The 13,032-nt window shown below is 38.6% G+C and overlaps 1 protein-coding gene across 1 annotated transcript in view; it reads left to right on the top strand.

Annotated features, from left to right (window-relative positions):
* Positions 1-13,032, top strand: part of fndc3bb (fibronectin type III domain containing 3Bb) — a 47,405-nt gene that overhangs the window by 22,212 nt on the left and 12,161 nt on the right. Inside the window, exons 5-16 of the mRNA XM_079447786.1 lie at positions 530-761; positions 1,435-1,716; positions 4,614-4,672; positions 6,552-6,715; positions 7,184-7,243; positions 7,414-7,552; positions 8,306-8,359; positions 9,768-9,892; positions 10,798-10,972; positions 11,517-11,603; positions 12,437-12,572; positions 12,674-12,745. Coding sequence (XP_079303912.1) covers positions 530-761; positions 1,435-1,716; positions 4,614-4,672; positions 6,552-6,715; positions 7,184-7,243; positions 7,414-7,552; positions 8,306-8,359; positions 9,768-9,892; positions 10,798-10,972; positions 11,517-11,603; positions 12,437-12,572; positions 12,674-12,745 — 1,585 coding nt within the window. The remainder of the gene's footprint in view (positions 1-529; positions 762-1,434; positions 1,717-4,613; positions 4,673-6,551; positions 6,716-7,183; positions 7,244-7,413; positions 7,553-8,305; positions 8,360-9,767; positions 9,893-10,797; positions 10,973-11,516; positions 11,604-12,436; positions 12,573-12,673; positions 12,746-13,032) is intronic.

Here is a 13,032-nt window from a genome sequence, read left to right as displayed (position 1 = left end):
ACTAAAGCAACATTTTAAATGCACCTCATGCCATACATGCAAGTAGCAACTTCCCAGGAAGATTTTGCAAAAAAAATAAGTGTTTTGGTAGCTCCGTGTGTGAACCTGGAACAGTTTCCCCAGAGAGCCCTTCAAACCCAAACAGGTCTCAGGCCCCAGCTGAGGGTTTTTTCAGTCAGGTGTCACTGACCTCACCCTCTAACCCTGCATTAACCCGGGGTCAGTTTCATGATTTCTCCCATGTGAACCACGGTACAATATACCGGCGGGTCTGTGGTCGTGCCATCCTTCATTCAGCTAAATCTATTTGATGCCAGTTCCATTACAAGGCCTTGTTTACTTTGCATTCCAGGCTATTGTTTAAAATGGTATTTGTTGTCTATGGTCTGCTTAATAGTTGTTGGCATGCTCCTGAGATAAGCTGTATAACTTGTAGGGCAGGGATCTAGTTCGTGACGTCAAGGAAATTGTTTGGACTGACGTACTTTGAAATTTGTTGTTTGTGAGCATTTTGTTTTGTTGTGTTCAGGTTCTAGAGGACAACACAGGTGTGCGGAGGGTCGTGGTCACTCCTCACTCAGAATGCTACCCACACAGTTACTCGCCGGCTCTGTCCCCGAGCCACCACATACACCCTGCATACCTTACGCACCCTCATTTTATACCAGCCTCACACACGTCCTATTACCCCCCTGTCAGTCCCGGGGATGTGCCTCCCCATCAGTTCTATCAGCATCGACTGCCACCCATCTACCCTGAAGGTGAGCTCAGAATAATCAATGGCAAAATCAGCTTGAAGTGACAAATTAACTGCAAATCGGAGCATATTTGATGTTTAATACACAGTTTGTGGGCAGTGATTCTGGATCACTGTGGGCGGAGCTATAACGTGAAATGTGATGAAGTAGAAACGTACAGGCAACGTGTGGTGGAATAGGTTGCCAAGTTTGCACAAAAAAAAGTGATATTTGTATTTTGCATGTATACATTTTTTATAATATACACAAGCATACAATTTAAATTCAAATTACCGTTTACTAATATTTGTTCTATTCAAAGGAAACATGATGTCATATAAAGAGAACAGAGGTCACACACATTACCACTGTGAGACTAAATGTTGTTAATTTTACGCACAAAATAATGCATGTTTACTATTGGTAATGCGAATGAGTTAAAAACTGTGTGGTTCACTTTTATACTATTCTGCAAATATTTGTACATAAAATATACCAAGAATTGAATCCGTCAGAGTTTTTTTTTAATGCAGACCTGGCAACCCTATTGCCCATGCCCAGACTGCTTTCAGGAAATCTGATTAACCAATAAATTCACTTGTTGCTGTAATGACACTGGAAGTGAAGGCGAAGCAGCTCCTCTGTTGTATCTACTTCATGATTTTCTTACCGTAAAAACATCTACATCTTATCGCAGAGATCATCCCTTTGTACAACGTTTCCACTTTCATGGGTCATGAGGAGTACTGTAAACCTCCACCCAAGAAGCTGAAACAGCCAGTGGAGCGTGCGGGACTGAATCAGCTGACCAGTCCGCTATCCAGCAGCTACAAGACCACCACCCCCTGCACCACCACCGCAAACGGCTACGGCAAGAACCACACCAGCCCTGGAGGAGGAGGTGGAGGAAGCCCTGGAAGCAAACGGGTGGATCGGAGAGCCCGAGGAAGCCCCAAACAAATAGATGTGGAGCCACAAGGTGAGATATTGGGGACAGATGTATGATGGCCATACTTAAGGTCGTGGATCATTTTGTGGGGTTCAAATGTAGATATCTGAACAACTACACCACACCAGACCTCCTTTCTAAACCACAGGCTTGCGTCCCATCATCCTCAGTTCTTTGTTTTGCATTCAGTGGTGGTTTAGAAAGTTTCCCTTTAATTAGTGCAGATGTTGAGCCCCCAGAAGCCCAAATCCATCGTCACCAAGCACCAGTGCAGTCAGCGTAGTTCTGTAGAAATCTTTAATTAAAATAACAATGCTGTCATTGTTTATTCACCCTCATTTAATTAAAAAGTTAAACATGCACATGACAATTCTGAGTAACACAAAAGAAGATATTTAAAGAATTGTCTCAACAATGGCAGTCAATGTCGGGCTGTCGTTGTTTGGCTACCAACATTTTTCAAAATATCTTCTTTTGGGTTCTGCAAAAGAAAAAGCCATTTAAAATGAAATCATTTTTGGGTGAATCATCAGTCTCTGGTGTTATTTACGCTCGCTTACGGCACCGAAAAACTAACACGATGACTATTTATAGTGTCGGTGTGACTCAAATAAAAGCAAAGTTGCCGACTCGGGTCTTCAAGATGAGTAGTCTTCAAGATCAGGAGACAATCCTGTCCACATCTGTTGAATATAAACCCCTCATTTCCACAGAGAGTTCATCAGTTTTTGTTTTTGAACTCTTGTATCCGTGTCAGCATTTACTCTTCAGTGTGTGACGCAATCCTTGGATAACAGCATATGCGAGAAGGGGTTTGAAAGAGCGCCCACTAGCGGTCAAATGAAGTGATTCTCTTGAATGAAACATTTATGAAACTCAAGCAGAACAAACTTCAGTGTAAATTGTTTACAAATCGATTTTGTGAGTTGCTCGGGTTGAAATTGCGATATTTACTTGAATCATGAATGAAGGGCCTGTGGAATAGTGAACTACCATACTTCTCTCATTGTTTTGGCTGGGGGCAGTATGTATGCTGTGAACAGTTTTCTTTATACATACCTGTACTTATAGTTTTCTAAAATGAGCATATACAAACTCAACATCTCTCTTATTAGCAGTTAAAATATCTTCTTATTTGCGTCAGATGCTGGTAGATTCCACGTTCTCCATATCAGCATTTCCTTTTCTTTCATCATTACTTTGAAAAGCGCTCATTCTTTTGAGCAGTTTTCCTCTTTTTTCTTTAATGTCTTATCTTAGCCTGGTCTTTGTTCTTTGGACCATCAATTCCCATGCCTCGTCTATGTGGAAAAGAGGGAGAGTGTATGCGTGTGTGTCTGTAGTCTGTGGCAAAACCACAGCCCCTAATGAGACGCAGATCACTTCCTGTCTGAAGCCACAGCACAAGGCTGGTCCGTGTTAAGGAAAAAAGCACAATAAATTAAACTGTGGACCGAGAAGAGCCCACGTTATTGAAAGATGGTCAAAGTCTGTTTGAGAGACAAACACAACGTCATATCATCTCCTTTCTTTGTAAGATACATTGAAGCCGTACTCTATTTTGAAGTATTCAACTTATTATCAAACCATCTTGGAAGTTAGGGAGCTACACTACAAACAACTATATTTTGGGGTATTTGTAGCAAACAAAGTGGTAAAAATATAGTGACAAAGATTATCACAAGTTCCTGCATGAGACTACAAACGTTGGATAAAAATCTGAAAAGAAAACGAATGCAAGATGGGCACAACTCACAAAAAAGGAATTGTTTGTTTAAAAGAGATGTCTGGTGATTTTTATTTTTATTTCTGTGTTATGCTTTCAAATGTATAAAAGTATAACAAATCTTTTTTGCTATCATTGGAAACTGATGCTAACGTTCAGGTTTGCATACCATTCCGGACTGCATTATAATTCATATGATGTCAAAGTTGTGAGTTAAACGTGGGAAATAACCGCAGCATTTAACTAAATGTAAAATCTAATTCATAGTGTTCTACTATAAACTTGCGTGCATAATGCTATACGGTTTCATCAGACACACAGGCCTGGCCCGCAGTAAACTTCCGGTCTGTGTTTGGTTATCGGTCTGACCAGTGGCAAGTAATATAACAATTTATTTGACCTTTAGTTTATATTGATATGAATTTATATTAATAGTATATTAATTGCATTAAATTAAATTAAAACTACTCAACAGTTATTGATTCTTTGCGGCGGTCGATCAGAAGTCAAGTTTGGGCCACATAACGTTTGTTAATGTTGTTGCCTTTGAAACCATATCACAAAAAAGCAGCACTATCTCTCGAGAAAAAGTAGCTCTTACTAAAACTTTATACCTGCTAGTTATTCAGTCCCTAATACTGTCTCCAGCACCATCATGACACATTGCTACTTAGAATCTTGTGAGTAATTCAGTCAAGACCACGTTGACCCATCATGTTTGATTTTCAATCCATACATGGAGTGGAAGCTAGGATTTTCCACACGTTTTTTCCGGCCTGAATTAAAGAAAAGAATGCGCTGAAAACATCCTTTATCCCCTCCACCATCTTCATTAGAGAAAACCATAGAGGTCAGTGTGGGGTCATGTTGCCATGACTTCATCACAAAGATGACTCATTGCATGGGCCCCTCGAGCCCCGTAAGAACCAGACCTATGAACCTTTCTCCTTGACGGCCACTTTCCTACTCGCCGCTGGCTCGCTGCAACCACTCTATCCATCAGGATGTCTTCAAGTCCTCAGATCTTTATCTTCTCTCCTGCCGCTGTTTGCTGAAATTGAATTTGTGTCTTTCCCATTTCAGACCCTTCCAAACCAGCGTAGAGATGTTGCAGACACACACACACACTGATTCATGACTCACTTGGACAGACAGTAAACAGATGTGTTTAAAATGTATTGATATCACTTTCTCTTTGTAGATCACGATGTGGACGCGAGGCGAGTTCAGGCTGTGCCATCAGGAACGGAAAAGCCCCAGGTGGGTGACTGAAAACATCTTTGCCTCGCAAATCTTTTCCTCTGGAGACAGGTCACAGTTTAAAATAAATGTAATTTCGTGGTTTTGCCCGTTTGGTGGACTTTTTTCCCTGGAGGGTTATCGCTATGAATGTTTTATAGCAGGTGTTTGCAATAAAACAGGACTATTTCTCTTAACAAACCTTTAACCTTATGGCCAAAAGTGTTGAATGCATTACAATGCATTAAAAATATTTGATGCATGTTGCATTTATGTTTTCGGAATATAAACCGAAAATTTGAATTTAAGGAGATTTGAAACGAATTACAACACGAGAGGATTAGCAAATGTAGTCAATATATCGTCGATGTCTTTCTGAAACCTCAAATGTCCAAATTCTCAGTTTTTCAGTAAATGAAAAATAAAAACAATGTGCTTTTTAAAGGCTTACAAACTATGTTGTCAAAGTTGACAAGCAGTTTAAGTACTTTTTATTTGTTAGTTATTTGCAAAGCCCAGTGACAAACATAAAGGACGACTAATAATAGTGATTTATGCAAAAATATGGAGATACAAGGTTTCAGATGGACAGCAGCTAAATGCTTTATTTACAGTGAACTCTTTTGTTTTTTGAACATATAAAGATACAAGATTAAACGGTTCCATTTATTTTCACTAGGGGGCAGCAGGTATTAACATTTGTTCTAAATGGTTCAATGATTCATTGATGGGTCAAAGCATATGTTTTTCATCTCAGCGCTACCTGATATTATAATCCTTGTTTATGAAAGTGAGGATAAAGCAAAGGCTGTTATATAAGTATTCTCTAATAAGCAAGGTTCTTTGCAGATGCCACCTGGGTTGATGTTTTGTTACATAATGCAATGACATTAACACTTTTTTAAATGTGCCACTCCAGGGTCATTAGTTCGATTCCTAGTACTTCCAAGGGTTAAAATGGCAAATCTCCAAATCTAATAGTCAGTTGCTTATAAATGTACAGTACTATTTTAACCATATATTTCTAGTTTCCCTGATTTGTTCAGAGACACTAACAACAACAGCAATCTCATAAAGCATTTTCCCATGATCATTCCTTTTTGAAGTTTTCTGCGTGCACCCAGCCTTTGAGAAGACACCAGCTTTCTCTTTCTCTGCTAAAATAATCAAACAGAGACAGCCCTTCTCAGTACGATGAAACATAGCAGATGAGTTGTCCGGTTCCCCAAGGCTGAATCCTATTTAGAGTCTGATGTTTTTTTTTTCACTTGAATAAGGAGTCAGTCTCTCTGTTACGGTAAACGTCAGCCGATGCTTCGTTTATTGAAGAAGAGCCTGCAGCATGCTCGAATTTAGCAGTTATTTACAGCAGCTTCTGTTTATTGATGTACCAGACATCAGAAATGATTCATAGTCTGATTTCATGTGTTTTCAACTTTGTTTCAGACTCGTCGTTTTTGGTAGATTTTTTATTATGCAAAACAAAGCAGAAATGTAACCTCCACGCCACCAAACATGACTTATTTCTTGTATTTTTCTATGTGGTAAATGTAGCAAAATCTACACGTTTTAGTCATGTTATGCATTAAAAATTATATATAGAAATATGGACGTGTGCATTGTGACATTACATTGATGGATTCTTATTTCAAAATTATTATTATTATGAAAACGTTTATAATTTGTTCACATTTAAAGTATTTATTTGTCAAGTAGGTTTTTTTTGTTGCCTAAATTTCTCATGTTTTTTAAGGATTGTATTAAGAGATGAACTGCTATGTATTAAAAGAGACAAATACAAAACCGTACGGATGCATTACACCAATAAGAATTCGCTTGATTTTCACATGCCAAAAAAATATTTTTTTTAAGTAAATAGTTCTTTGTTTTGTCCCCACAGGTGTCTAAGGTTCAGTCTCGCTCTGCACTTGTGTCTTGGACTTCGGTTTTCCTGCCAGGCTCTTCTGGGCGGGGCTGGCATGGAGACGGGGCCCCTCCCACCTTTAACTATGAACTGCAGCTCACAGATAAGGGCAGGGATGGAAAATACAAGGTCGTTTACAGGTAAGGACCCCTGTGTACATGATGTGTAGATTAGATGAATAATCTTGAGTGAACAATTTTAGAAAATTCGTACTACATCTATATGACTCTATATAAGTGGTTCTCACACTTCTATTGTACGGATCCCCCTGGTGTATAGTGCATTGCCCCCTTATAAAAACGTATAATCTTAAATCTTAAAAAATTATGTTATACAATGCTGGAACATTAATACTTTTGGTTGGTGGGCTTATTTTTTATATTTGATTACATAAAAATGATGATATATGTCTATATTTCATATAATGCCACAAAATCTTGTTTGAATCCCCCTAGATCCATCTTGCCCCTAGTTTGAGAACCACTGCTCTACATGACTAGAGCCAAATATGCTGTTATAAATAGTATAGTAAAAGCTGAAGCAGATCTGATAGAATGCCTGACCCCTTCACCCCCACACATTCTTACTGTCTTTATCTTACATTTCAGTGGCGAGGAGCTCCAGCACACCCTTACTGACCTCAGACCAGCCACAGACTATCATGTCAGGTAAAAGATAGGCGCCTTTAAAAATGGACATATAGTATAAAGAGACGTACAATGGAAGGCTTTTCTGATACTGTATGTGTCATAACTGATTTTCGAAGATAGTTTCAGTAAGTAATTCATTTACTGACTTGGATGGAAAATACTCATTATTCGTTGTGTGTGTATTACAGAGTATGTGCTGTGAGTAACTCTGTGAAATGCCCCTGTTCGGATGTGAAGGCCTTCACTACCCATAGTGGACCTCCAGATGTGCCTCTACCCCCCAGACTGTCCCATCGCACTAAAAGCTCCCTCGCATTGCAGTGGAAGGTACGTCCGGTAGATATCAAAGCTGTCTGTGCTGCCGGCGTCCAACATTACAGTAAATATTTACTGTATCAGACATGAAGTGCCAACCTAAATATTACCAGAATTGTTTATAGAACCAAAGTACACGACAACGTCCTATGCTCAGCACATCACTAAACCTACCTATGCACATGTTTATTTTTATATCTATTTAGCATGTTTTTCCCCACTGAAAAAACAAAAGCACGTTCAATTTAGTTCCTCGATGACCATAAATAGCCTGCATTTAGAATAATGTCTGACATTTCCAGCTGGTAGACTTGGAATTCTCAACAAATACATTTAGTATTAAAATAACAAGAAATATGCCTTAAATGTAATAAAATCACTTGCTTGCATAATGTTGCATAAAAAGGGATAGTTCATCACAAATGACAATTCTATCATCATTTACTTACGCTCTTGACATTTCAAAACCGTATATCTTTCTTCTGCAGAACACAAAAGTAGATATTTTGAAAGATGTGGTCAGGGAAAACCATTGGTCCCAATTGACTTGCATTGGGTTTGTGTTCACATAATTGAAGTCAATGGGGACCAACGTTTTTGGTTACCAACATTCTTCAAATAATGTGTTTTGTCAGAAGAAAGAAAGGGATAAGTCACCCCAAAAGGAAACCTTTTCCTCTATGACTCTAAGAGTCTTGCTGTACTATGTAACAATGTTATTTCCAAATACCATTTGTGTTTTAATGTTTACATTTTTCATTTCAGCCGCCTGCAGACAATGGCTCGAAAATCACAAATTATATTCTAGAATGGGATGAGGTATGTGAAACCTGTTCGCCTTCTTATTTTATCACGTGTGTGACCTTTACGTCTGCCCATTAACCCATGAATTTTGCACTAAATTACTTTCACCTCCCTCTCACGAATGACCCTTATTTCTTTCTCTTTGGTCCTCTGTAGTTTTTCTGTTGCTTTCTATATTGCTATTATGCTGCAGGCAAACACATTAACATTCATCATTGCCTTACTTTACTGTTGTTACTTTCACTTATAGACTAAAGACCAGTGTGTTTACTATGTTTATTCAACATGTTTGATCGCTGACTGTAAGCCATGATTCACCCGACCATGTTTTTGAATGAAGCTTGTGCGTTTCATCATCTTTGCTGAGGATTTGTCCTTCGTGGCACCTCACAAACAAGCAGTCAGATGCCGTATTCATCTCTTCCGTGTTCTTTTATGTGCTGGATTGGGACAATATGTGCATTGGCTTTGATGTTGTTTGTCTTTCTCAGTACATGAAATGTTGGTTCTCTGGTGGCTGCAGCTTAGTTTGATAAAAGACTGCCTCATCCAAAAATGTAGTATTTTTTACAAAATTACAAAGTATTTTGTTTCATAGTTACCCTCATGTTGTTCCAAAACTTTATGATTTTATTTTGTGTTCCACAAAAAATCATTAATATTTTAGAACCGTAAAAATAAAAGAGGGACAGTGCATCAACCCATCAAAAGTGGTGCATACAGTATTTCAATATAGAGCCTTCTGAAGCCATTCCAATATAAAGGTATATTTCACCCAAAAAGAAGGATTTTATTTACCGGCCTTCATGTCATTCCAAACCCGTATGAACACAAAATACATTTTAAAGAATGTTGGCAGCCAAACAACACCGGCACCCATTTGCTTTCATTGTACGGACACAAAACCTCCGAGACATTTCTCAGAATATCGTCTATTGTGGTTTACAGAAGACAGAGTCAGATACAGATTTTAAATGACGTGGGGTGAATAAATGAAGACATACTGAATGGTTTTAATATTTTTATGAAAAGTTATGAGGACGGTTGAATATTCGAGTTTGTGTACTTTTGTTAACATTAGCCTTTTTTGACTACGACATGAATTCGTGTTTTCTGAATACGAATTCATTTAAAACCAGACACACCACCAGAGGTTGGCAACGGTTTCTCTCCACAGAAGCCATTCAGAATACTTTGCTTTTAACTTCAATTAAATTCTGGCTCCTGCTGTTGTAGTGACAATTAACACAGCAGCCAACAACAGTTAAACTGTTTGTCCGTTTCATGTTAAAAGTCTTTCTGCCCTGACTAGCGTGCACACATCATTGCGTGTGTCCATTCCCTCTGTGTTTTATGCTTTCGATGCTTTGCTTTTCTTGTTTTTCCATTTGTCAATTCCTGACAGCATCGTTTTATGTTGCAGGGGAAGAAGAACAGCGTTTTCCGTGAGTATTACGTTGGACACCAGCGACACTGTAAAGTCGTGAGGTTGTGCCCTGCCGTTGGTTATACGTTTCGAGTGGCAGCGCTAAATGACATAGGCAGCAGGTTTGTGCATTTGGTTGCATATTGCTTGTGTAGATTACAATCATATTTGGACATGTTTTAGAATCTTTGAGTTATGTGCCGGTACAAAATGTACCTTGATCCTTTGCTCAGCGTGTAACAATAGACAGTTATAAATATGTACAATAAGGCAGCGTGGATACTCCCATGATGCTCTTTGAGGTACTTTGAGTACCGTGTGCTGTAAAGTGACAGTTCGCCGAAAATGATTTATATATGATTATTTACTCACCCTCAGGTTGTTCCAAACCTGTATAAAATGATTTGTTCTGATGAAAACAAAGATCTTTGGAAGAATAGCAGTAACCGAACAGGTCTCACCCCCCATTTACTACCATAGTAGGCAAAATAAATAGTTTGGGAGTCAATTGGGGTGAGAGCTGTTTGGTTACTGACATTTTTCCAAATATCTTCTTTTGTGTTAAGCAGAACACAGACATTTATACAGGTTTGGAACAACCCAAGGGTACATGATGACAGAATTTTAAATGTTGGGTGAACTATCGCTTTAATGTGATTTATCATTCAGCACTCTTGTAAACAATATAATGTATAATTTGACTGCGGTTCCACCACAATACTTCTAGGTGCTTCTATTGAATATGTGAAAATTTGAATCAATCATTTGCAGAAAATCGTAAAACAATACTCACAAATATAACCCTCAGCGTCTTGCTGACATCGTACATCATATAGTTTTGGCCCTGAAGAGTCCCTGTGTTTAATGACGCGGTAAATGAGAAAATTCGACCCTGCACCGCTCACTGTGAGCCTCTAGAACTGATCCACAGAGGGACAGAGTCCAAACTATTTATAATTGTAAAAATGCCTCTCACGCACTTCCCGTATAATCTTTATAAGAAATTATCATTTAATCGTTTCCGCAGTGGATTCAGCACAGAAGTGGTTTTCTACACCACAGGAAGTCTCCTACAGACGTCCCTACCTCCGCTGCTGGTACTGGCTGGTCCGTCGTGGGTTACGGTGGAGTGGACCCGACCAAACAGCTGCAGCCCTGAGGAGGTGGTCACGTACACCTTGGAGATGCAAGATGACACCAAGGTTTTTATATTCCCACAATTGAAGTGTTTTCAGAGGAAATGTGTTCTTGACTAACTGCTGTGTGAAGACATAATTGGTCCAAAATGCTAGTTGCTTTTAGATTCAATCGTGTGTGGTAGGACGGTCTACGGCTGTCACAATGTCAGATTTTACTACTTGGTTATCATGGCCAACATAATTCACAATCGGAATATTATCACAATGTCTATTGAAATAAAAATAATGCAAGGCATACATTTTCCTCAATTTGCATCTTTTGTTTGCATCTGCAATGCATCTTAAAGGCACAGTTCACCCAAATTGAAAAAAAACAATTCCGTCTTAATTTCCTCACCCTCGAGTTGTTCCTAATCTGTGTAAATGTCTTTGTTCTGATGAACACAAAGAAAGATATTTGGAGGAGTGCTTGTAACCAAACATTTCTTGGCCGCCATTGAGTACCATAGTAGGGAAAAAAAAGTATTTTGAAAGCTTTCGTAGTAAAACAGGATATAACTGGCGACTATACTCCAGTTCTTTACTAAATGCTCATGTGGTTTGTCAGGGACTGGAGTTTTACGCGGTGTACAGCGGTTTGGAGTTGACCCGTAAGGTGGAATCACTAAGAAGAAACTCACAATACAGATTCAGGGTAAGTGATGAGTTCACCAGCACAGATTTACACAGTTTGTTTTACATTCAAGCATCACTTCCTGTAAAAACACAACAATATGCATGTGCACAAAACCAGAAAGCACGTTGGTGCTTGAATAATCATCTAGACAAAATCCTATTCCCCAGCCAGCTCACTACATCACTTTCTTCCTTGTTAATGACACCATTAGTGTTAATCGAATCTCTGTCAGCTCTTTTTTTAACCGGGAGATGTTTCGCCAATCCTGCAGCTGTTGGAAGAAGTGAATCGATTTCCCACGGTGATGCGTGTTAAAGCCTTTTAGTTTAAACTGTGAAGACGGAGAACATTGGATTAGCATTATCAGGAGAGAAAGACCATTTCATTTCGGAGAGGATTAAAACGTCACTTCTTAAGACGCATCCTCAGATTGTCTATCGCTAAATTAAACCGTCTTCTGAATCTTAATACGTCATTAATGTCGTCTGAGGTTATTGTGACCTTTAACAGGTGGCATACTAGTTTACCGGAAGTGGTGCAGCATATACTGTAAAATGCCTGCACGTTTTTTTAAATAGTGAAACGGCTCATCGCGTATGTTTAGTTTAGTCATCATAGAAATGCAGTAATTTTCCATTTGTATTCAAATTTGTGTGAATATATATATAACTGAGAAAATACCTTGTTTATTATTTTTGAAGAACTAGTATTTTGTTAGTCATTGTGTTATTGCGTTTTTGCTTATCCCGCAGAATCCGTATTGCAGTATTGTATGCCATTTTAAACCTAGCCATTGTAAGACCTCCCATTTGCGTGATCTGAATTTTGCTCATGTCTGTTGCCCCCCACAGCTCATCACATGTAGCGGCGAGTGGATGAGTTCACCGAGCTCTTTGCTCGTGTGCAAGACGACCCCGGACAGACCCGGATGCCCACTGAATCCTGCCGTAAACACGGTCACGCATCACAGCTTCTGTGTAACATGGGGTAGGAAACATCCCCATTATACATGTTCGACAGGACATCATTGCGGTTAATGCCCATTTGTTAGTTGCGTATAATCTTGACTAACTTAAATATTTAATCAGAACCTCCACAAGACGACGGTGGATCTGGGGATTTGACATACGTCTTGGAGATGTCAGAAGGGGATTCTGAAGGTATTAGGGTTTTCATATAACGTGTCATATAACGGCTAATTTAATGACAATTTTAATAATATTAGAACCTCAAAATATTTTTTATCATTCCCATTTTTTTGGTCAAACGCAACATTTCACTAATTTAACATTGTAGTTTTTGCAAAAAAAAAAAATATATATATATAAATAAATGTTATTGGTACGAAAAAATATTTGATATCAATTGAATGGTTAAATAAATGCATTTATATCATATAAATGTACATTGTTAATATTAGTAAAAAGTAATCTGACAGGTTTCCCAA

Source organism: Barbatula barbatula, assembly GCF_947034865.1.
Source record: "Barbatula barbatula genome assembly, chromosome: 23".
NCBI lineage: Eukaryota > Metazoa > Chordata > Actinopteri > Cypriniformes > Nemacheilidae > Barbatula > Barbatula barbatula.
This window is presented reverse-complemented; position numbering and strand designations above follow the sequence as displayed.